Raw genomic sequence first — 25,428 nt, 5'->3', positions numbered from 1 at the left:
TCCCGTACCTGCCTTCTCTCCATACCCGCTGATCCCCTTAGCCACATCTAGCTCTCTCGTGAAAGCATCCAGAGAATCTGCTTCCACCGTCCTCTGAGGCAGAGAATTCCACAGACTCACCACTCTCTGGGAGAAAAAGTGTTTCCTCGTCTCCGTTCTAAATGGCTTACTCCTTATTCTCAAACTGTGGCCCCTGGTTCTGGACTCCCCCAACATCGGGAACATGTTTCCTGCCTCTAGCGTGTCCAAACCCTTAACAATCTTATATGTTTCAATGAGATAATAATAATAATAATAAATTTTATTTATGGGCGCCTTTCAAGAGTCTCAAGGACACCTTACAAAAATTGAGCATGTAGAGGAAAAACATGTAAGGGGAATGAAATAAATAGTAGAGACATGACTAGTACACAAAGTAAAGACAGAATTCAATACAAAACACAGTATGAGGCAATTAATGCACAGATGAAAAGGGAGGGGGACGTGGGGCTAAGGATAGGCAGAGGTGAAGAGATGGGTCTTGAGGCGGGACTGGAAGATGGTGAGGGACACGGAATTGCGGATCAGTTGGGGGAGGGAGTTCCAGAGCCTGGGAGCTGCCCTGGAGAAGGCTCTGTCCCCAAAACTGCGGAGGTTGGACTTGTGGATGGAGAGGAGACCGGCTGATGTGGATCTGAGGGACCGTGAGGGTTGGTAGGGGGAGAGGAGGTCAATGAGATATGGGGGGGCCAGTTGGTGGAGGGCTTTGTAGGTGAGGACCAGGATTTTGTAGGTGATCCGGTGGGAGATGGGAAGCCAGTGAAGTTGTTTGAGGACTGGATACCTTCTCATCCTTCTAAACTCCAGAGTGTACAAGCCCAGCCGCTCCATTCCCTCAGCATATGTGTGTCCAAGCCCTTAACAATCCTTAACCTTCGGCCCAACTTGCCCACACCGGCCAACATGTCCCAGCTACACTAGTCCCACCTGCCAGCGTTTGGCCCATAGCCCTCTAAACCTGCCCTATCCATGTACCTGTCTAACTGTTTCTTAAATTTTGCGATAGTCCCAGCCCCAACTGCCTCCTCCGGCAGCTCGTTCCATGCACCCAACGCCCTCTGTGTGAAAACGTTAGATACTTGGTATGTTGCTCTGGATCATCGGGGTTTCTGATCAAACCCACATTAACCAGAAGAATCTTCGCTTGATGTAACCACTGTCTTCCTGCACGACCCACAAAGCAACTCAAGCTACACAAGGGGCCAGCAACTTCTCCCACCAGCCCAAAACACAGTGACTGAGCTTTATGGTTCATAAGGTCATGTTCATAAGTGATAGGAGCAGAATTAGGCCATTCGGCCCATCAGGTCTACTCCACCATTCAATCATGGCTGATCTATCTCTCCCTCCTAACCCCATTCTCCTGCCTTCTCCCCCATAACCCCTGACACCCGCACTAATCAAGAATCTATCAATCTCTGCCGTAACAATATCCACTGACTTGGCCTCCACAGCCTTCTGTGGCAAAGAATCCCACAGATTCACCACCCTCTGACGATAGAAATGCCTCCTTATCTCCTCACTAAAGGAACGTCCTTTAATTTTGAGGTTGTGACCTCTGGTCCTAGACTCTCCCACTGGTGGAAACATCCTCTCCACATCCACTCCATCCAAGCCTGAAGTCACGTTTAAGAAAGAACTGCAGATGCTGGAAAAATCGAAGGTAGACAAAAATGTTGGAGAAACTCACCGGGATAGGCAGCATCTATGGAGCGAAGGAATAGGTGACGTTTCGGGTCGAGACCCTTCTTCAGGCTGAAGTCACAGTGACCGCGGTTTATAGTCTGTATTTCTACTCATAGAAAACAGAAAATGGGTGCAGGAGGAGGCCATTTGGTCCTTCGAGCCAGCACCGCCATTCATTGTGATCATGTCTGACTGAAGGCTGATAAATCCCCAGGGCCTGATGGCCTGCATCCCAGCGTACTTAAGGAAGTGGCTCTAGAAATCGTGGACGCATTGGTGATCATTTTCCAATGTTCTATTGACTCAGGATCAGTTCCTGTGGATTGGAGGGTAGCTAATGTCATCCCACTTTTTAAGAAAGGCGGGAGAGAGAAAGCAGGGGAAGATGCTGGAGTCAATTATAAAAGATGAAATAGCGGCACATTTGGATAGCAGTAACAGGATCGGTCCGAGTCAGCATGGATTTACAAAGGGGAAATCATGCTTGACTAATCTTCTGGAATTTTTTGAAGATGTAACTAGGAAAATGGACAAGGGAGAGCCAGTGGATGTAGTGTACCTGGACTTTCAGAAAGCATTTGATAAGGTCCCACACAGGCGCTTAGTGGGCAAAATGAGCGCATATGGCATTGGGGGTAGAGTGCTGACATGGATAGAGAATTGGTTGGCAGGCAGACAGGAAACAAAGAGTAGGGATTAACGGGTCCCTTTCAGAATGGCAGGCAGTGATTAGTGGGGTACCGCAAGGCTCGGTGCTGGGACCGCAGCTATTTACAATATACATTAATGATTGAGATGAAGGGATTCAAAGTAACATTAGCAAATTTGCAGATGATACAAAGCTGGGTGACAGTGTGAACTGTGAGGAGGATGCTATGAGAATGCAGGTTGACTTGGACAGGTTGGGTGAGTGGGCAGATGCATGGCAGATGCAGTTTAATGTGGATAAATGTGAGGTTATCCACTTCGGTAGCAAAAACAGGAAGGCTGATTACTATCTAAATGGTGTCAAGTTGGGAAAAGTGGAAGTACAACGGGATCGGGGGGTCCTTGTTCATCAGTCTATGAAAGTAAGCATGCAGGTACAACAGGCAGTGAAGAAAGCGAATGGCATGTTGGCCTTCATAACAAGAGGAGTTGAGTATAGGAGCAAAGAGGTCCTTCTGCAGTTGTACAGGGCCCTAGTGAGACCACAACTGGAGTATTGTGTGCAGTTTAGTTCTCCAAATTTGAGGAAGGAGATTCTTGCTATTGAGGGAGTGCAGCGTAGGTTTACAAGGTTAATTCCCGGGATGGCGGGACTGTCATATGCTGAGAGAATGGAGCTGCTGGGCTTGTACACTCTGTAGTTTAGAAGGATGAGAGGGGATCGTATTGAAACATATAAAATTATGAAGGGTTTGGACACGCTAGAGGCAGTAAACATGTTCCCGATGTTGGGGGAGTCCAGAACCAGGGGCCACAGTTTAAGAATAAGGGGTAAGCCATTTAGAATGGAGATGAGGAAAAACTTTTTCACACAGAGAGTGGTGAGTGTGTGGAATTCTCTGCCTCAGAGGGCGGTGGAGGCCGGTTCTCTGGATGCTTTCAAGAGAGAGCTAGATAGGGCTCTTAAAGATAGCGGAGTCAGGGGATATGGGGAGAAGGCAGGAACGGGGTACTGATTGTGGATGATCAGCCATGATCACATTGAATGGCAGTGCTGGCTCGAAGGGCCGTATGGCCTACTCCTGCACCTATTGTCTATCGTCTATTGTCTATTGACGGCTGCGGAGAGGGTGAACCTGCTTTCAAGAGGTACATCCCCCGGGGTCTCCTGTGCTCCATGCTTCCTTTCCTTCCTCATCGTCACCCACCTTCTCTCTTCTGGTATCTTTGGTGTAACGATCCGGTCTCCACCACCCTCTGAGGCAGAGAATTCCACAGACTCACCACTCTCTGTGAGAAAAAGTGTTTCCTCGTCTTCGTTCTAAATGGCTTACTCCTTATTCTTAAACTGTGGCCCCTGGTTCTGGACTCCCCCAACATCGGGAACATGTTTCCTGCCTCTAGCATGTCCAAGCCCTTAACAATATTATATGTTTCAATGAGATACCCTCTCATCCTTCTAAACTCCAGAGTGTACAAGCCCAGCCGCTCCATTCTCTCAGCATATGACAGTCCCGCCATCCCGGGAATTATCCTTGTAAACCTACGTTGCACTCCCTCAGTAGCAAGAATGTCCTTCCTCTAATTAGGGGACCAAAACTGCACACAATGTCAGGCAGGAGAATGGGGTTGAGAGGGAAAGATTGCTCTGCCTTGAGTGAATGGCGGAGTAGACTTGACGGGCCGAATGGCCTAAGTCTGCTCCTAGATCCTATGAACTGATGAGCTTATGTATAATAGATGCAATAGGAATGTCAGTGGTCAAATGCCCATGTGGGAAATGAATCACCAATGAACCATTGAAAACCTCAGGAGAAGCACAACAAGAAGCCCCTCGTTGGAAAAGGAAGATCTAACATCTGGAGCAGCAGTGAGGCTCATAGATAGACTCAAGATGCTGGAGTAACTCAGCGGGACAGGCAGCACCTCTGGAGAGAAGGAATGGGTGACGTTTCGGCTCGAGACAAGGTTAATTCCCGGGATGGCGGGACTGTCATATGCTGAGAGAATGGAGCGGCTGGGCTTGTACACTCTGGAGTTTAGAAGGATGAGAGGTAATCTCATTGAAACACATAAGATTGTTAAGGGTTTGGACACGCTAGAAGCCGGAAACATGTTCCCGATGTTGGGGGAGTCCAAAACCAGGGGCCACAGTTTAAGAACAAGGAGTAAGCCATTTAGAACGGAGATGAGGAAACACTTTTGTTCACAGAGAGTGGTGAGTCTGTGGAATTCTCTGCCTCAGAGGGCGGTGGAGGTGGGTTCTCTGGATGCTTTCAATAGAGAGCTAGATAGGGCTCTTAAAAATAGCGGAGTCAGGGGATATGGGGAGAAGGCAGGAACGGGGTACTGATTGGGGATGATCAGCCATGATCACATTGAATGGCTGTGCTGGCTCAAAGGGCCAAATGGCCTACTCCTGCACCTATTGTCTATTGTCTATTATCTATTGAGACCCTTCTTCAGAAACCCTGACTGGGAGGAGAGAACGTGCGTCGCCACGTTCAGACTCAAAGAGGGTGTGGACGTGCAGGATTACACAGCGAATTTGGTTGTGCCGTCATTGAAACAGATACAATATGTACGCTTGGCCTCGGAGTATTTCCTGTTGAAATGCCTTTGAGTCTGTCAAAGCCACATGTCGTCAGTGCACGGAGCGGCAATTACCTTCGAAGTGAATTGTGGACATGCGTCACCAGCAATTAGATTGAACTCACAGTCCACGCAATAACTCTCAGCCGTGGAGCACAACTCCCAGCTTAAGCAGAGTGACAGGTCTTATCTATCTAAATGGAGTCAAGTAGGGAAAAGGGGAAGTACAACGGGATCTGGGGGTCCTTGTACATCAGTCTATGAAAGTAAGCATGCAGGTACAGCAGGCAGTTAAGAAAGCGAATGGCATGTTGGTCTTTATAACAAGCGGAATCGAATATAGGAGCAAAGAGGTCCTTCTGCAGTTGTACAGAGCCCCAGTGAGACCACACCTGGAGTATTGTGTGCAGTTTTGGTCCCCTAATTTGAGGAAGGACATTCTTGCTATTGAGGGAGTGCAGCGTAGGTTTACAAGGTTAATTCCCGGGTTGGCGGGACTGTCATATGCTGAAAGAATGGAGCAGCTGGACTTGTACACTCTGAAGTTTAGAAGGATAAGAGGGTATCTCATTGAAACATATAAGATTATTAACGGTAGATTGTTGACACGCTAGAGGCAGGAAACATGTTCCCGATGTTGGGGGAGTCCAGAACCAGGGGCCACAGTTTAAGAATAAGGAGTAAGCCATTTAGAACGGAGACGAGGAAACACTTTTTCTCACAGAGAGTGGTGAGTCTGTGGAATTCTCTGCCTCAGAGGGCGGTGGAGGCAGGTTCTCTGGATACTTTCAAGAGAGAGCTAGATAGGGCTCTTAAAGATGGGGATATGGGGAGAAGGCAGGAACGGGGTACTGATTAGGGATGATCAGCCATGATCACATTGAATGGCGGTGCTGGCTCGAAGGGCCAAATGGCCTACTTCTGCACCTAGTTTCTATTGTCTATTGTCCCATCTACACTAGTTCCACTTGCCCGCGTTTGGTCCGTATCCCTCCAAACCTGTCCTCTCCATGTACCTAGAGGCTGCTTCCCTCGCGCCACTCTGCTGTCCCAAATGGGTTAAAGGGCCGAATGGCCTACTTCTGCTGCTGTGAACTTATGAACCTAAACCCACCACCCTCTGAGTGAAAAGGTTGCCCCTCAATATTTTCCCTCTTGGTCTCGCCTTGAAGCGATGTCCCCTGGTTCTGGATTCCCCTGGGTAAAATACTGTCTGCTCAGCCTATCTGTCCCCCTGTTTAAGAAGGAACTGCAGATGCTGTAGACAAAAAAATGCCGGAGGAACTCAGCGGGTGAGGCAGCATCCATGGAAACATAGAAACATAGAAAATAGGGGCAGGAGTAGGCCATTCGGCCCTTCGAGCCAGCACTGCCATTCAATATGATCATGGCTGATCATCCAACTCAGTATCCTGTACCTGCCTTCTCTCCATACCCCCTGATCCCTTTAGCCACAAGGGCCACATCTAACTCCCTCTTAAATATAGCCAATGAACTGGCCTCAGCTACCTTCTGTGGCAGAGAATTCCACAGATTCACCACTCTCTGTGTGAAAAATGTTTTTCTCATCTCTGTCCTTAAAGATTTCCCCCTTATCTTTAAACTGTGACCCCTTGTTCTGGACTTCCCCAACATCGGGAACAATCTACCTGCATCTAGCCTGTTCAACCCCTTAAGAATTTTGTAAGTTTCTATAAGATCCCCCCCTCAATCTTCTAAATTCTAACGAGTACAAGCCGAGTCTATCCAGTCTTTCTTCATATGAAAGTCCTGCCATCCCAGGAATCAGTCTGGTGAACCTTCTCTGTACTCCCTCTATGGCAAGAGTGTCTTTCCTCAGATTAGGAGACCAAAACTGTACGCAATACTCCAGGTGTGGTCTCATCAAGACCCTGCACAACTGCAGTAGTACCTCCCTGCTCCTATACTCAAATCCTTTTGCTATGTAAAAGGAGAAAAGGGGTAGGCGACGTTTCGGGTCGAGGCCCTCCTTCAATCTGATTTCCCCCTCACGATTCTGTGCGCGGCCTGTCGGCTTCGGAAGCCGCGGTCTCCGGTAAGGAAGCAGCCGTTCCAGGCGACCCAAGCCGCTGTGAGGATTCTCCCGACGACGGAGCTACATCACCCAGCGTAGAAGGGCATGGAACATCGGGTGTAGGCCTCAATAGGCCCGACTATGGGTGGACATGGGGATGGGGCCTGGACTTTGTGCCTTCCCTCACAATGGGAACCATTGTGGGGGGATGTTTTAATGTTAAAATGTCTTTATAATGTTATATTGTATTCTTATCAATGTGCTGCAATGGCAACTTGAATTTCACTACACCAATTGGTGTATGTGACAATAAATGAACCTTATGAACCTAGGAAAGACATTCTTGCCATAGAGGGAGTACAGAGAAGGTTCACCAGACTGATTCCTGGGATGTCAGGACTTTCATATGAAGAAAGACTGGATAGACTCGGCTTGTACTCGCTGGAATTTAGAAGATTGAGGGGGGATCTTATAGAAACTTACAAAATTCTTAAGGGGTTGGACAGGCTAGATGCAGGAAGATTGTTCCCGATGTTGGGGAAGTCCAGGACAAGGGGTCACAGTTTAAGGATAAAGGGGAAATCCTTTAGGACCGAGATGAGAAAAACATTTTTCACACAGAGAGTGGTGAATCTGTGGAATTCTCTGCCACAGAAGGTAGTTGAGGCCAGTTCATTGGATATATTTAAGAGGGAGTTAGATGTGGCCCTTGTGGCTAAAGGGATCAGGGGGTATGGAGAGAAGGCAGGTACAGGATACTGAGTTGGATGATCAGCCATGATCATATTGAATGGCGGTGCAAGCTCGAAGGGCCGAATGGCCTACTCCTGCACCTATTGTCTATGTTTCTATGTTAAATTTTCGTTATAATGTTGTGTTGTATTCTTATCAATGTGCTGCAATGGCAACTTGAATTTCACTACACCAATGTGACAATAAATGAACCTTATGAACCTTATCTTATGAACCTCAATAAGATCACCCCCCCCCCCCACCCTCCTCCCAGCCTGCTCAGCTTCTCCCTGCAGCTCAGGCCCCTCAGAGTCCCGGCAACATCCTCGTAAACCTTCTCCGCACTCCTCCCAGCTGTATGACAAATATCTTCCAGCGGAGAAAGAAATTAAAAAAAACAGGGAACCTGGGTTGAATTTTAATTCACTCCCCACTCCCCCCCCCCCCTCCCCACCCAAACATATTGTTTATATTTAAGGTTCTCTGTAATTGAGAATTAACCTTGTGAGTGGGTTTGATTTGGTTTTCATTGATGTCATGCCACTTAGAATGTATGCCATTACCTCTCATTAAAACCAATCATCATTACTGCTAATCGCATCCAGAGACAGCAGACGAACATACTTCAGACAGCGTGGAGTTCCTACTTAGAAGTCCCAAGGACGTAATGGTGAATTCAGGCTCACGTTTCCCTATTCCAGTCTCACAACGTCACATTCGTCCACTTGGAGATGCACTCGTGCAGGGCAAGGGTTTGTTTTAACCCTGGTCGTAAATCTGCTGGCAGTGTTTGCAACTGGGCAGACTTGAGCCCCACGTCTGAGGAAGGATGTGCTGGCTCTGGAGAGAGTCAATAGACAATAGACCCTATAGACAATACTCTATAGACAATAGAGTAGGCCATTCGGCCCCACGGGCCAGCACCGCCATTCACTGTGATCATGGCTGATCATCCCCAATCAGTACCCCGTTCCTGCCTTCTCCCCATATCCCCTGACTCCGCTATCTTTAAGAGCCCTATCTAGCTCTCTCTTGAAAGTATCTAGAGAGCCGGCCTCCACCACCCTCTGAGGCAGAGAATTCCACAGACTCACAACTCTCTGTGAGAAAAAGTGTTTCCTCGTCTCCATTCTAAATGGCTTACCCCTTATTTTGGAGTCAGGGGATATGGGGAGAAGGCAGGAACAGGGTACTGATTGGGGATGGTCACATTGAATGGCAGTGCTGGCTCGAGGGGCCGAATGGCCTACTCCTGCACCTTTTGTCTACTGTCTATAACACATTGGTGAGGCCACACACAACATACTGTGTTCAGTTTTGATCACCATGTTGCAGGAACCATGTTGTCAAGTTGGAAAAATATTAGAGAAGATTTATGAGGATGTTGCCAGGACCTGAGGGGCCTGAGCTACAGGGAGAAGTTGAGTAGGCTGGGACTCTATTTCTTGGAGTGCAGGAGGATGAGAGGTGATCTTATAGAGGTGTACAAGATCATGAGAGGAATAGGGAGATGCCCAGAGTAGGGGAATGGAGAACAAGGGGACATAGGGTTAATGTGAAGGGGGAAAGTTTTACTAGAAACCTGAGGGGTAACTTTTGTCACACAAAGGGTGGTGGGCGTATGGTACGAGCTGCCGGCGGAGGTAGTCGAGGCAGGTGCTATCGTTACATTTAAGAGACGTTTGGACAGGTACATGGATAGGGCAAGTTTGGAGAGATATGGGAAAAAAACAGGCAGGTGGGACTAGTGTCGATGGGGCATGTTGGCCGGTCTGGGTAAGTTGGGCTGAAGGGCCTGTTTCCGCTTGTGTGCAGTTATTTGAATGGAAACCAGTCCTTCTGGTGAGCCATGAGCTGGTGTCTCCAGATACTCTTCTGGAAACCATTTTAGGCTCAGTCACCAGACCACCGTGGCCCAGTACCACATTCCAACAGTGGTTAGGATTATTGGTTTTAAAGAGCATCCGAGAAGTTTCAAAACCGCAAGAGCAATTTGGGCCTTTTCATTTGTGAATTGCCTTTTTTATTTTGTGTGCGGATGCCCAGCTGTCAATTTTCATTGCGTTTGCTTGGGCAGCTTACAAACCAGCTTGGTTTCTCGAACTTCAGGGAGCCCTTGCGTTCACTCCCCCTCCCTCCGTCCCTCACCCACCCTAGTTACGGTCATGGAATCATGGAGTGGTAAAACGTGGAAACAGGCCCTTCGACCCAACTTGCCCATAGCGAACCACAATGCCCCATCTATACTAGTCCCACCTGCCTGTGCTTGGCCCATATCCCTCCAAACCTGTCCTATCCATGTACCTGTCTAACCGTTTCTTAATCGTTGCAATAGTCCCAGCCTCAACTACCTCCTCTGGCAGCTTGTTCCATACACCCACCACCCTTTGTGTGAAAAAGTTACCCCTCAGATTCCTATTAAATCTTTACCCCTTCATAGAAACATAGAAACATAGAGCCTGCACCGCCATTCAATATGATCATGGCTGATCATCCAACTCAGTATCCTGTACCTGCCTTCTCTCCATACCCCCCGATCCCTTTAGCCACAAGGGCCACATCTAACTTCCTCTTAAATATAGCCAATGAACTGGCCTCAACTACCTTCTGTGGCAGAGAATTCCACAGATTCACCACTCTCTGTGTGAAAAATGTTTTTCTCATCTCGGTCCTAAATGATTTCCCCTTTACCCTTAAACTGTGACCCCTTCCTTATTCTGGACTTCACCTTGAACCGATGTCCTCTGGTCCTCGATTCCCCTACTCTGGGCAAGAGACTCTGTGCATCTACCCGATCTGTTCCTCTCATGATTTTGTACACCTCTATAAGATCACCCCTCATCCTCCTGCGCTCCAAGGAATAGAGTCCCAGCCTACTCAACCTCTCCCTATAGCTCAGACCCTCGAGTCCTGGCAACATCTTTGTAAATCTTCTCTGTACCTTTACCAGCTTGACAACATCTTCTCCGACTTGTTCCACTGTCCTCCTGATTAATTTTGCTGTTTGTATGCCTCGTTGTCGCCTTCCCCTCAGCCAACAATGAACCAATCTTCATTTCCTTGATGTTTAAGAAGGAACTGCAGATGCTGGAAAATCGAAGGTACACAAAAAAGCTGGAGAAACTCAGCGGGTGCAGCAGCATCTATGGAGCGAAGGAAATAGCTATTTCCTTCGCTCCATAGATGCTGCTGCACCCGCTGAGTTTCTCCAGCTTTTTTGTGTACCTTCATTTCCTTGAACATCGTTTGTGTTGATCTGTCATTTTCACACCTTACCCTTCCATATTACTACTCTCCCTCGCCTCTGACTCTCAGTCTGAAGAAGGGTCTCGACTTGAAACGTCACACATTTCTTCGCTCCAGAGACGCTGCCTGCCCCGCTGAGTTACTCCAGCAGTTTGTGTCTATCTTCGATGGAAACCAGCATCTGCAGTTCCTTCCTACAGCCTTTGAGTTTCAGTCTAGTTTATTGTCACGTGTACCGAGGTACAGCGAAAAGCTTTTTGTTGCGTGCTATCCAGTCAGCGGAAAGACAATACAAGAATACAATCGAGCCGTTTACAGTACAGTGTATAGAGATACATGATGAGGGAATAACATTTGGTGCAAGGTAAAGGGCCTGTCCCACGGTGATTTTTTCGGCGACTGTCATATCAGTGTTGCCAAAAGATTTTGAACATTTCAAATCCAGCAGCGACAAAAAAATTGTTGCAACACTTGAAAAAACATCGTGCGTTAATGCGTCATCACACCGCATCACGCCGCATATTTTTCGGTGACCTGATACATCATCCAATGATGCAGCCAGTCGCCGAAAAAATCGCCAAGTGGAACAGGCCCTTAAAGTCTAATCAAAGATAGTCCGGGGTTCACCATTGAGGTAGATAGTAGTTCAGGACTGCTCTGGTTGTGGTAGGATGATTCAGTTGCCTGATAACAGCTGGGAAGAAACTGTCCCTGAATCTGGAGGTGTGCGTTTTCATATTTCTACACCTTTTGCCTGATGGGAGAGGGGAGAAGAGGGAGTGGCCGGGGGTGAGACTGGTCCTTGATGATGCTGCTGGCCTTGCCGAGGCAGCGTGAGGTGTAGATGGAGTCAATGGAAGGGAGGCTGATTTGTGCGATGGTCTGGGCTGCGTCCACAATTCGCTGCTTGGCCACTCTCCCCGTCGCTCCTCCCCCTCCCCCACTGTCAGCGATTTCTGATGTGTTGAATAGATAGATAGGATGGATGGTCAGCCTGTAATCTCATCTTCTTTGTGGTTTGTTGACATTCTCTGTAGGCCCAGTTATGATTACAGACCTTCTGAACATTTGCAAATAATAGCTTCCAGTCGGCAAAATGTATAGTTGGTAATGTATAGTTGGCATGTTGGCCTTCATAACAAGAGGAGTTGAGTATAGGAGCAAAGAGGAGGTTGTACAGAGCCCTAGTGAGACCACACCTGGAGTATTGTGTGCAGTTTTGGTCCCCTAATTTGAGGAAGGACATTCTTGCTATTGAGGGAGTGCAGCGTAGGTTTACAAGGTTAATTCCCGGGATGGCGGGACTGTCATATGTTGATAGAATGGAGCGGCTGGGCTTGTACACTGGAATTTAGAAGGATGAGAGGGTATCTCATTGAAACATATAAGGTTATTAAGAGATTGGTCATGCTAGAGGCAGGAAACATGTTCCCGATGTTGGGGGAGTCCAGAACCAGGGGCCACAGTTTAAGAATAAGGGGTAAGCCATTTAGAACGGAGACGAGGAAACACTTTTTCACACAGAGAGTGGCGAGTGTGGAATTCTCTGCCTCAGAGGGCGGTGGAGGCAGGTTCTCTGGAAACTTTCAAGAGAGAGCTAGATAGGGCTCTTGAAGATAGCGGAGTTGGGGGATATGGGGAGAAGGCAGGAACGGGGTACTGATTGGGGATGATCAGCCACGATCACATTGAATGGCGGTGCTGGCTCGAAGGGCCGAATGGCCTCCTCCTGCACCTCTTGTCTGTTCTTTTTAAGGTTTTGTACACCTCATAAGATCACCCCTCATCCTCCTGCACTCCAAGTCCTAGCCTGTTCACCCTTGCCCCTTAGCTCAGGCCCTCGAGTGCTGGCAACATCCTGCTGTACCTCTTGCCCGATGGGAGGGTGTCCACCAGTCCCCGTGGAACTGCTCGTAGAAACATAGAAAATAGGTGCAGGAGGAGGCCATTCGGCCCTTCGAGCCAGCACCGCCATTCATTGTGATCATGGTAGATCGTCCCCTATCAATAACCCGTGCCTGCCTTCTCCCCATATCCCTTGACTCCACTAGCCCCTAGAGCTCTATCTAACTCTCTCTTAAATCCATCCAGTGACTTGGCCTCCACTGCCCTCTGTGGCAGGGAATTCCATAAATTCACAACTCTGGGTTTAAAAGTTTTTTCTCACCTCAGTCTTAAATGACCTCCCCTTTATTCTAAGACTGTGGCCCCTGGTTCTGGACTCGCCCAACATTGGGAACATTTTTCCTGCATGTAGCTTGTCCAGTCCTTTTATAATTTTATATGTTTCTATAAGATCCCCCCCCCCCCCATCCCCTCATCCTTCTAAACTCCAGTGAATAGGCCAGTTCATTGGCTATATTTAAGAGGGAGTTAGATGTGGCCCTTGTGGCTAAAGGGATCAGGGGGTGTGGAGAGAAGGCAGGTACAGGATACTGAGTTGGATGATCAGCCATGGTCATATTGAATGGCGGTGCAGGTTCAAAGGGCCGAATGGCCTACTCCTGCACCTATTTTCTATGTTTCTATGTAATAGTTTCCAGTGAGAGTTAGATAGAGCTCCAGTGAACAGTGCTCTTGAGTTTGCTATCCCGCTGAAATATCCTACTGGAATATAACACTGGAATATCTCTTCCTATTATGTGCGATTGATTCAGAAGGTTTAAATGCGGAGAGGGCCTGCGACTGATTTAGTGTTAAGTGGTAACATTTCAGGAGAACATTCCCCAATTGTGGGACTCGCATTCCACAACGGTAAACCCCCTTCAGTCCGAGGTACACGGCTGCATAAAAGCTGCAGGAAAGAAGTGCAGATTCCGCAGTGCAGAAGTGCATTTTGTTGTCGCTGTACTTGGACACTGCACAATGACAATAATCTGAATCTGAATCAGATGCTGGTCTAAATCGAAGGTAGACACAAAAATCGAAGGTAGACACAAAATGCTGGAGTAACTCAGCGGGACAGGCAGCGTCTCTGGAGAGAAGGACTGGGTGACGTTTCAAGTCAAGACCCTTCTTCAGACTGAGAGTCAGAGGCGTGGGAGACTAGTCATATGGAAGGGTAAGGTGTGAAAATGACAGATCAACACAAACGATGATCAAGGAAATGAAGATTGGTTCTCCATTGGTCTGAAGAAGGGTTTCGGCCCGAAACTTTGCCTATTTCCTTCGCTCCATAGATGCTGCTGCACCCGCTGAGTTTCTCCAGCATTTTTGTGTACCTTCGATTTTCCAGCATCTGCAGTTCCTTCTTAAACAAAAAGATTGGTTCATTGTTTGCTGTGGGGAAGGTGACAGCGAGGCATACTGATCTCTCTAACTTCAAATAATCCTGGCATTCCCTCCTCTCAACATGCCTCCCCCACCCAAGTGGCACCAACTCCCGTTTTCACCCAATTCCCGTTTCATTTATAATCGTTATTTTTTTGCACATCTATCATTCATTGGTCTTTATCTCTCCACATATTGAGGCGTATAAGATCATGAGAGGAATAGATCGGGTAGATGCACAGATTATTTTGCCCAGAGTAGGGGAATCGAGGACCAGGGGACACAGAGTACGACAGATGGCACAATGGGCTACGTGCTCGGCTGGCAACCGGAAGGTAGCCGGTTCGAATCCCGCTTGGAGTGCATACTGTCGTTGTGTCCTTGGGCAAGACACTTCACCCACCTTTGCCTGTGTGTGAATGTGTGTGAATGTGTGTGAGTGATTGGTGGTGGTCGGAGGGGCCGTAAGCGCAGATTGGCAGCCACGCTTCCGTCAGTCTGCCCCAGGGCAGCTGTGGCTACAGAAGTAGCTTACCACCACCGAGTGTAACTGAGGAGTGAATGAATAATGCGATGTAAAGCGCCTTGAGTATTAGAAAGGCGCTATATAAATCCCATCCATTATTATTATTAAGGTGAAGGGGAAAAGATTTAATAGAAATTCGAGGGGTAACTTTTTCACACAGGTGGGTGAATGGAACGAGCCATACAGAGGAGGGAGCAGAGGCTGGGACTATCCCAACATCGAAGAAACAGTTAAAGCCCTGTCCCACGGTACGAGTTCATTCCAAGAGCTCTCCCGAGTTTGCCCTGATTCGAACTCGGAGATTTACGGTAATGGCCGCTCGTCGGTACTCGGGGCTCTCGTGGACATTTTTCAACATGCTGAAAAATCTTCACGAGTCTTCCCGTGCTTACCTGCCGTTAGCGAGTCTTCCCGAATACCCTGCTGTTAGCGCTAAGAGACGTCCCCGAGCTCCGACGTACTCGCTACGTTCATTCTCCGTGCTTACCACGAGTTTGATTTTTTTTAAAACTTGGGAGAGCTCTTGGAATGAACTCGTACCGTGGGACAGGGCTATTAGACAGGGACATGGACAGGACAGGTTTGGAGGGATATGGACCAAGCGCAGGCAAGTGGGACTAGTGTAGCTGGGACATTGTTGGCCGGTGTGGGCAAGTTGGGCCGAAGGGCCTGTTTCTATGGTGTATCACTCTATGACTCTATGACTCCATCAGAGTCTATATCAGACCATATAAGAATATTAAGGGTTTGGACAAGCTAGAGGCAGGAAACATGTTTCCGATGCTGGGGGAGTCTAGAACCAGGGGCCACAGTTTAAGAATAAGGAGTAAGCCGTTTTGAGCGGAGACGAGGAAACACTTTTTTACCCAGAGAGTTGTGAGTCTGTGGAATTCTCTGCCTCATAAGGCAGTGGAGGCCAATTCTCTGGATGCTTTCAAGAGAGAGCTAGATAGAGCTCTTAAAGATAGCGGAGTCAGGGGATATGGGGAGAAGGCAGGAACGGGGTACTGATTGGGGATGATCAGCCATGATCACATTGAATGGCGGTGCTGGCTCGAAGGGCCGAATGGCCTCCTCCTGCACCTATTGTCTGTCGTCTATTGTCTGTCGTTTCCCTTTTCCCCCTGACTAGTCGGGACCGAAACGTCGCTCACCCCAGTTCCCTCCGGAGATGCCGCCTGTCCCGCTGATGTTACCCCAGCATTATGTGTCTGCCTTAAGAAACAGGGAGCGTGGGCTCCACGCGGAGAGGGAAAACGGTGCAAACGTGAAACATACACGTCTGGTATCGTCCTGCTCACTCCCAGCAGCTGCGCCCGCCTGCACACACCTGCCATTTATAACAGATATCTGGTGGAAAGAACGTTTGATGTTTCTGTGCAAGTGCTGCAGTGACTGACAGTTATAGATTGATGTGGAGGGGGGGGGGGGGGGCATGCACTGAATTTCACCTCTTCTTTTTTCTTCTTCCCACCATGTTTTTGACAGGTGCTGAGCGTGCAGGATCTGGTGGACTTCTCCCCCGTGTACCGGTGTTTGCACATTTACACCGCGCTGGTGAGTCGGCCGCGCTCGAGCCCTGTTTCCTTCCAGGTCGGGCTGGAGGGGGGGTGGGGGGAGGGGGCGCGGAGGGAGGGCGGGTGGGGGTTGCAACGGAGGGGGTGGTGGAGGTCGCTTCCGTATCCTGAACCCCTCTGCACCATCAATAGACAATAGGTGCAGGAGTAGGCCACTCGGCCCTTCGAGCCTGCACCGCCATTCACTGTGATCATGGCTGGTCAATAGACAATAGACAATACACAATAGGTGCAGGAGAAGATTTCGCATAGTCTGATTCACAGACCGATTCCATCAGTCTGAAGAAGGGTTTCGGCCCGAAACGTTGCCTATTTCTTTCGCTCCATAGATGCTGCTGCACCCGCTGAGTTTCTCCAGCACTTTTGTCTAGGTGCAGGAGTAGGCCATTCGGCCCTTCGAGCCAGCACCGCCATTCAATGTGATCATGGCTGATCATCCCCAATCAGTACCCCGTTCCTGCCTTCTCCCCTTATCCCATCCCCTGACTCCGCTATCTTTAAGAGCCCTATCTAGCTCTCTCTTGAAAGTATCCGGAGAACCTGCCTCCACCGCCCTCTGAGGCAGAGAATTCCGCAGACTCACCACTCTCTGTGAAAAAGTGTTTCCCCGGCTCCGTTCTAAATGACTTACCCCTTATTCTTGTGACTTCCTGCTGCCAGAGTTTAGTCACACAGCGTGGCAACAGGCCCTTCGGCCCAACTCGCCCACACCAGCCAACATGCCCAACTTACACTCGTCCCACCTGCCTGCGCTAGACCCATATTCCTCCAAACCTGTCCTATCCATGTATCCATGAAGGAGCCTGACAGGTAAGGCAGATGAGATAAGGGCGTGGATAGGTACGAGTGACTGGGACGTTGTAGCCATGACTGAAACCTGGTTCAGGGAGGGGTAGGACTGGCAGCTCAATGTTCCGGGATACAGGAGATTCAGGAGAGAGAGGGGTGAGGGAAAAAGAGGAGGAGGGGTGCATTGTTGGTTAAGGAGGATGTCACGGCTGTGTTCAGAGGTGACATTATGGATGGTTCATCTAGTGAGGCTATATGGGAGGAGCTGAGGAATAAGAAAGGGATGATCACCTTGTTGGGGGTGCACTACAGACCCCCGAATAGTCAACGGGAATTAGAAGAACAAATGTGCCGGGAGATTGCAGACAGCTGCAGGTCAAATAAGGTTGTTGTAGTCGGGGATTTCAACTTTCCCAATATACACTGGGAAAATCATAGTGTGAAGGATTCAGATGGGGTGCAATTCCCCAAAAGTGTTCAGGAGAGTTTTCTTAACCATTGGACCACGCTGTAAGACTCTATGACTCTGTAAAATATATCAACGTGCCTGTGTACATCTTTTAATATCTATAAACCATTCAAACCATCTCTTCTGTACAAGGCTTTTGGCACTTTGGCCTTCATCAGTCAGTATTGTGTATAGAAGTTGGGAGGTCATGTTGCTGTTGTATAAGACGTTGGTGAGACCGCATTTAGAATATTGTGTTCAGTTCTGGGCACCATGTTATAGGAAAGACATTGTCAAGCTTGAAAGGGTTCAGAAAAGATTTACGAGGATGTTGCCAGGACTAGAGGGTGTGAGCTATAGGGAGAGGTTGACCAGGCTGGGTCTCTATTCCATGGAGCGCAGGAGGATGAGGAGGGATCTTATAGAGGTGTACAAAATCATGAGAGGAATAGGTCGGGTAGTTGCACAGAGTCTCTCGCCCAGAGTAGGGGAATCGAAGGCCAGCGGGCATAGGTTTAAGGTGAAGGGGGAAAAATTTACTAGGAATCCGAGGGATTGCTCTTTCACACGGAGGGTGGTGGGTGTATGGAACAAGCTGCCAGGGGAGGTAGTTGAGGCTGGGACTATGCCATTGTTTAAGAAACAGTTAGACAGGTACATGGATAGTACATGGAGAGTTATGGACCAAGCGCAGGCAAGTGGGACGAGTGTAGCTGGGACATTGTTGGGCCGGTGTGGACGAGTTGGGCCGAAGGGCCTGTTTCCACGCTGTATCACTCTATGAGAGGAATAGATCGGGTGAACACACAGAATCTCTTGCCCAGAGCAGGGGTATCAAGGACCAGAGGACAAAGGTTTAAGGTGAAGGGGAGAAAGGTTTAATAGGAATCTGAAGGCTAATGTTTTCACACAAAGGGTGGTCGGTGTATGGAACGAGCTGCCGGAGGAGGTAGTTGTGGTAGGTAGTCATGGAAACATAGAAACATAGAAAATAGGTGCAGGAGGAGGCCATCCGGCCGTTCGAGCCAGCACCGCCATTCATTGTGATCATGGCTGATCGTCCCCTATCAATAACCCGTGCCTACCTTCTCCCCATATCCCTTGACTCCACGAGCCCCTAGAGCTCTATCTAACTCTCTCTTAAATCCATCCAGTGATTTGGCCTCCACTGCCCTCTGTGGCAGGGAATTCCACAAATTCACAACTCTCTGGGTGAAAACGTTTTTTCTCACCTCAGTCTTAAATGGCCTCCCCTCACCTCAGTCTTAAATGGCCTCCCCACAGTCCCCATAGTTTCGCAACATTCAAGAAAACATTTAGACAGGTACATGGATAAAAGGTTTGAAGGGATATGGGCCAAACGCAGGCAGGTGGGACTGGTGTAGCTGGCACATTGTTGGCCGGTGTGGGCAAGTTGGGCCGAGGGGCCTATTTCCACACTGTATCACTCTATGAGTCTGTATAGAGTTCGGGCCTGTCCCTGTTGGTTCCTCGTCGTTCGCCCTCCATGTTGTCTGCCGGTGGCCAAAGGTTGACAGTTGTGCCTTGTCCAGAGGTCACCGGGAGGTCAGGGCACGGGCGACGGAGGGCGCAGGAGCCTGGAAGTCCCAAGCACCATCGGCAGCCGGAATCTGGGAATGTTGTTGCTCCCTGAGAACTGGTGCCACCGACACAGGAAGCGTCGAACTCTGTCAGGAAGGTCAAGTGTGGCAAAGCCTTTAGCCCACGGGGTGAGGGGCAGGTCACGGCTCCAAATCTCCTCCCGGGCCTATTGTTCCCGATAAGGCCGGCCACTCCATAACCCCCCCCCCCTTGCAGAAAGGCAAAGAGTTTCCTCAGCTACAGCTTGCTTCCTGAGACCACTCGCACGGGCAAATAGCTGAAAGTGGTGGCGTGTGTTTGTGCACCCGGCCAATCTTGCATCTTAACAGCTTTGGGAAAAAACAGGATAACAATCACGGGAGGAAAAGATCTCACATTCAGGAGCCCGAAGCCCTGTTCCCAGCAGATTCTTCCCTCTGTGTGGGAAGGAACTGCAGATGCTGTTTAAACCGAAGCTGGACACAAAACGCTGGAGCAACTCGGCGGGGCAGGCAAGGCAGCGGGCGACGTTTCGGGTCAAGACCCTTCTTCAGACTGGTTAGGGATAAGGGAGACGAGAGAGGGTAGACACAAAAAGCGGGAGGAAGGAATGGGCGACGTTTCGGGTCGAATCCCGTTCCTGCCTTCTCCCCATATCCCCTGACTCCACTATTTTTAAGAGCCCTATCTAGCTCTCTCTTGAAAGCATCCAGAGAACCGGCCTCCACCGCCCTCTGAGGCAGAGAATTCCACAGACTCACAACTCTCTGTGAGAAAAAGTGTTTCCTCGTCTCCGCTCTAAATGGCTTACTCCTTATTCTTAAACTGTGGCCCCTGGTTCTGGACTCCCCCAACATCGGGAACATGTTTTCTGCCTCTAGCGTGTCCAAGCCCTTAACAATCTCATATCTCAATAAGATCCTCCTGCACTCCAAGGAATAACGTCCCAGCCTGTTTAAACTCTCCCTATAGCTCAGTCACTTGAATCCGGGTAACATCCTCATAAATCTTCTTGCACCCTTTCCAGTCATAGAGTGTGGAAACAGGCCCTTCGGCCCAACTTGCCCACACCGACCAACATGTCCCAACTACACTAGTCCCACCTGCCTGCGTTTTGGCCCATATCCCTCCAAACCTGTCCTATCCATGTACCTGTCTAAATGTTTCTTAAACCTCTCCCTGTTGTTCAGACTGTGTTATAGCAAAGGCGTTGTCAAGCTGGAAAGGGTGTAGAGAAGATTTCACGAGGATTCCTGGCAACATCCGCGTGAAATCTTCCCTGCACCCGTTCCAGCTTGACAACGTCTTTCCTATAACATGGTGCCCAGAACTGGACACACTTCTCTGAACGCACTGTTTAAGAAAGAACTGCAGATGCTGGAAAAATCGAAGGTGGACAAAAATGCTGGAGAAACTCAGCGGGTGAGGCAGCATCTATGGAGAGAAGGAATAGGTGACGTTTTGGGTCATCAGTCTGAGGAGTGGTCTCCACCCGCAACGTCGCCTATTTCCTTCGCTCCATAGATGCTGCCTCACCCGCTGTGTTTCTCCTGCATTTTTGTCTACCTTTTCTGAACACACTGAGAAGGGTCTCGACCCGAAACGTCACCCATTCCTTCTCTCCAGAGCTGCTGCCTCACCCGCCGAGTTACTCCAGCATTTTGTGTCCAGCTTCGATTTTACCAGCATCTGCAGTTCTTTCCCACTGCACTTCTCTAACTGCGGCCTCACCAGCGTCTTATATAACTGCGACATGACCTCCCAAACTTTTGGTAATCTTGGTTGCTTGTGTATTACGCCCCGGGGCACACGCCTTGGTTGCAAACAAATAATCGCCCGATCATGTTCAACAGCCCTGTCAGCTACGTTAAATCCAAATTCCACTGGGATTAGTCAAAGACAAGGGAACTGTCCAGAGCCGTCAATCACAAGCCTTGTGATTGATGTGCATGAATCTGTTTCCCTCGAGTGGCAACGTCTCCCTTGCAGTTTAGTTTAGGTGAGAGATCCAGCGCAGAAACCCAAGATCCTATAGCGAGCAAGATAGACAACGCGACGAAAAAGACCTAGTACGGTCATGGGCAGATTCATGGGTAATTTTCGGTCCCATTTCCGTAACCGGCTTCTGTCCCCGCACCAAAGATCCCGTAGGATACTAGTGCGGCGATGGAAGCCGGTTACGGAAACATCCTCGTAAAAGTCTTCTCCTCATTTACAGAATTATAATTTATTAACACAAACTGTCCCTCTGCAACGTTGATTACACTGCGAGTCGGGTCGGGTCGGGTCGGGTCGGGTTACTGAAATGGATGAAAAAAAGGCCCACGTTCCCCTCCGTTGCGTACTACACTTCAGCCCATTTAGCAGGAGTGGTCTAACTTTCTCCGCTATAGGATCTTTGGCAGAAACAGGCCCTTCAGCCCACCGAGTCCCCACCGACCAGCGATCCATGCACACTAACACTATCCTACACACACCAGGGACAATTTTGACTTTTATACCAAGCTCAAACCTGAGTGTGGCGGGTAAGATCCACGCAGGTCACGGGGAGATCATGCAAACTCCGTACAGACAGCACCCTCAGCCAGGATTGAACCCGGGTCTCCGGCGCCGTGAGGCAGCAACTCTACCGCTGTGCCAACGTGCCGCCCATTGTGATTGATGTGCAGAGATGTGTTTCCCTCAAGTGTCGAAAGCTCTCGTGTAGATACAGCATTTATCATTTCTGTTCTCAGCATGTGCAAGCTATTTGCTTTCCAGCACGGTTTGACGAATCCCTTGTCTGCAACTTTAAATATTCATAAGTTCACAAGTGATTGGAGCAGAATTTGGCCATTCGGCCCATCAGGTCTACTCCGCCATTCAATCGTGGCTGATCTATCTCTCCCTCCTGAGCCCGTTCTCCTGCCTTCTCCCCATAACCTCTGACACCCGTACTAATCAAGTCAATCTATCTATCTCTGCCGTAAAAATATCCACTGACTTGGTCTCCACAGCCGTCTGTTGCAAATAATTCCACAGATTCACCACCCACTGACTTGATGGCCCCCTCTCTCTCTCCGACGACCCCCCTCACTCCCCGACGGTTGTCCGCGATCTCTCCTTGCTCTTGGCGGAGTGGGTCCCCTCGACTCTGGTGGCTCGAGGCTGTGTTCGGAGCGGGCCCTCATAGAAACATAGAAACATAGAAAGTAGGTGCAGGAGGAGGCCATTCGACCCTTCGAGCCAGCATTGCCACTCATTGTGATCATGGCTGATCGTCCCCAATCAATAACCCGTGCCTGCCTTCTCCCCATATCCTTGATTCCACCAGAGCTCTATCTAACTCTTAAATCCATCCAGTGACTTGGCCTCCACTGCCCTCTGTGGCAGGGAATTCCATAAATTCACAACTCTCTGGGTGAAAAAGTTTGTTCTCACCTTAGTCTTAAATGGCCTCCCCTTTATTCTAAGACTGTGGCCCCTGGTTCCTCGGTCTGCGGCGGCGGGCCTGCTGGAGGCCTTGGCCATGCATCCCCGGGATACCCCGCATCGGGTGGTTCCCTCCCCGGTGCCAAGCAGAGGAGACTAGTGCTCAGCGTGGATATTGTGGGCCGAAGGGCCTGTTCCTGTGCTGTACTCTTCTATATTAGACGGGGAGAACGCACAAACTCCGTGCAGACAGCACCCGTAGTCAGGATGGAACCCGGGTCTCTGGCGCTGTGAGGCAGCAACTCTACCGCTGCGCCACTGTGCCGACCCCTGTTCTTGTCCATGTTTTTAATGTGCTGTTTCAATCTCCATCCAGCTTGTATCTCACCTTGTTTCACCTCATCTCTCCAACTCTTCTACCAATCACCTGAAGTTGATGCACCCTCGCCATGCCCTCTCATTAGTTACCACTCTGCAGAGGGAAATAGATCTTCTTATTCACCAGTGGACAATTCTTATTCACTATTCCGTCTTAACCTACCTGATCTCCCGGTTGCTCAGCACTTCAACTCCCCCTCCTATTCCCACACTGACCGTTCTGTCCTGGGCCTCCTCCATTGTCAGAGTGAGGCCCAGCGCAAATTGGAGGAACAGCACCTCATATTTCGCTTGGGCAGCTTACACCCCAGCGGTATGAACATTGACTTCTCTAACTTCAGATAGCCCTCGCTTTCCCTCTCTCTCTCCACTCCCCTTCCCCTTCCCAGTTCTCCCACCAGTCTGACTGTCTCCGACTGTGTCCGACTGCATTCTATCTTTGTCCTGACCCCCCCCCCCCCCCCGCCGACTTCAGTCTGAAGAAGGGTCTCGACCCGAAACGTCACCCATTTCTTCTCTCCAGCGATGCTGCCTGACCCGCTGAGTTACTCCAGCATTTTGTGTCGACCTTCTTATTCACTAGGTCTCGGCTCTCTTGAGTTAACGCCTCTCAATCATCGCTCACTCTCCTCTGATCCAAAGCAAACAAGCTCAGACTATTTTTTCCTCCTTGCTTCGAGACAAGGGCCAAGACAACATCCTTGCAAATCGCCACACTACCGTTTCTGTGGTTCCGACTTCTAAACTGTCTGCTTTCTGTTGGATCAGTCGGATCTGCCTCTCTCAGGCCTCCGGGAGACACAACAAGCTGGAGTAACTCAGCGGGTCAACAGACAATAGACAACAGGTGCAGGAGTAGGCCATTCGGCCCTTCGAGCCAGCACCGCCATTCAATGTGATCATTGCTGATCATCCCAAATCACCCATGATCACATTGAATGGCGGTGCTGGCTCAAAGGGCCAAATGCCCTACTCCTGCACCTGTTGTCTATTGTCTATTGAAATGTTCAAAACTTTGCGGCAACAGTAGCTAGTCTTCTCCTGATGTAGGTGCTGGCGTAGGTTGTTGCCAGGTGACGTGGGTTGTCACCTGGTGCTGACTTCGGTGAATTCCATTGTCGGAGTCGCCGGCAGTCGCCTAGAAAAACCGCCTAAGTGGGAGAGGCCCTCCAGGTAGCAACTCTACCGCTGCACCACCGGGCCACTCATTCATACCACCGGGCCACTCATTCATAATAGTTTATACATTTCTGGCAGCTCTCTCTTCAGCCTCCGACGCTCCAGTGAAAACAATCCCAGTTCGTACAAGCCTCGCTGTTTAGCTCATTCTTTCCAGTCCCAGCGAACACTCCTGCACCCTCTCCACATCCTTCCTGTAATGGGGGGGGGCGATCAGAACTACACACAGCACTCCAAATGTGGCCCGACCAAATTTTTATTGAGTTGCATCTTGACTTCCTGAGTCTTGTACCCAGTGCAGAGATCGTTAATGCCCCTGTCCCACTTAGGAAACCTGAACGGAAACCTCTGGAGACTTTGCGCCCCACCCAAGGTTTCCGTGTGGTTCCCGGAGGTTTTTGTCAGTCTCCCTACCTGCTTCCACTACCTGTAACCTCCGGCAACCACCTGCAACCTCCGGGAACCGCACGGAAACCTTGGGTGGGGCGCAAAGTCTCCAGAGGTTTCCGTTCAGGTTTCCTAAGTGGGACAGGGGAATAAGGGCATGGACACACTGGAGGCAGGAAACATGTTCCCGATGTTGGGGGAGTCCAGAACCAGGGGCCACACAGTTTAAGAATAAGGAGTAAGCCATTTAGAACGGAGACGAGGAAACACTTTTTCTCACAGAGAGTTGTGAGTCTGTGGAATTCTCTGCCTCAGAGGGCGGTGGAGGCCGGTTCTCTGGATGCTTTCAAGAGAGAGCTAGATAGGGCTCTTAAAAAAAGCGGAGTCAGGGGATATGGGGAGAAGGCAGGAACGGGGTACTGATTGTGGATGATCAGCCATGATCACATTGAATGGCGGTGCTGGCTCAAAGGGCCAAATGGCCTACTCCTGCACCTATAGTCTATTGTCTATTGTTTATTGTCTATTGTCTATTGTACCGATCTATGAAAGAAAGCACATGCCATAATGCCTTCTTTCCCACTCTATCGACTTGTGCCGACACTTCTGGGGAGCTATGGACATGAACCAGGTCAGAGTAGCGATTTCTAGCTTTCAAACTGCCTTTGTTTGCCTTGTGCCTTTCATAAGGTCATAAGTGAGAGGAGCAGAATTAGACCTTTCGGGCCATCAATTCAACTCCGCCAGGTCACGGTGGCGCAGCGGCAGAGTTGCCGCCTTACAGCGAATGCAGCGCCGGAGACCCGGGTTCGATCCTGACGGCAGGCGCTGTCTGTACAGAGTTTGCACGTTCTCCCCGTGACCTGCGTGGGTTTTCTCCGACATCTTCGGTTTCCTCCCACAC

The 25,428-nt window shown here is 49.5% G+C and overlaps 1 protein-coding gene across 1 annotated transcript in view; it reads left to right on the top strand.

Annotated features, from left to right (window-relative positions):
* exoc6b (exocyst complex component 6B) overlaps window positions 1–25,428 on the top strand; it is a 495,523-nt gene that overhangs the window by 312,999 nt on the left and 157,096 nt on the right. Inside the window, exon 8 of the mRNA XM_033043459.1 lies at window positions 16,263–16,331. Coding sequence (XP_032899350.1) covers window positions 16,263–16,331 — 69 coding nt within the window. The remainder of the gene's footprint in view (window positions 1–16,262; window positions 16,332–25,428) is intronic.

This window comes from Amblyraja radiata, chromosome 1 (genome assembly GCF_010909765.2).
Source record: "Amblyraja radiata isolate CabotCenter1 chromosome 1, sAmbRad1.1.pri, whole genome shotgun sequence".
NCBI lineage: Eukaryota > Metazoa > Chordata > Chondrichthyes > Rajiformes > Rajidae > Amblyraja > Amblyraja radiata.
The sequence above is the reverse complement of the archived record's forward strand: the minus strand, read 5'-3'. Positions and strand labels throughout refer to the sequence as shown.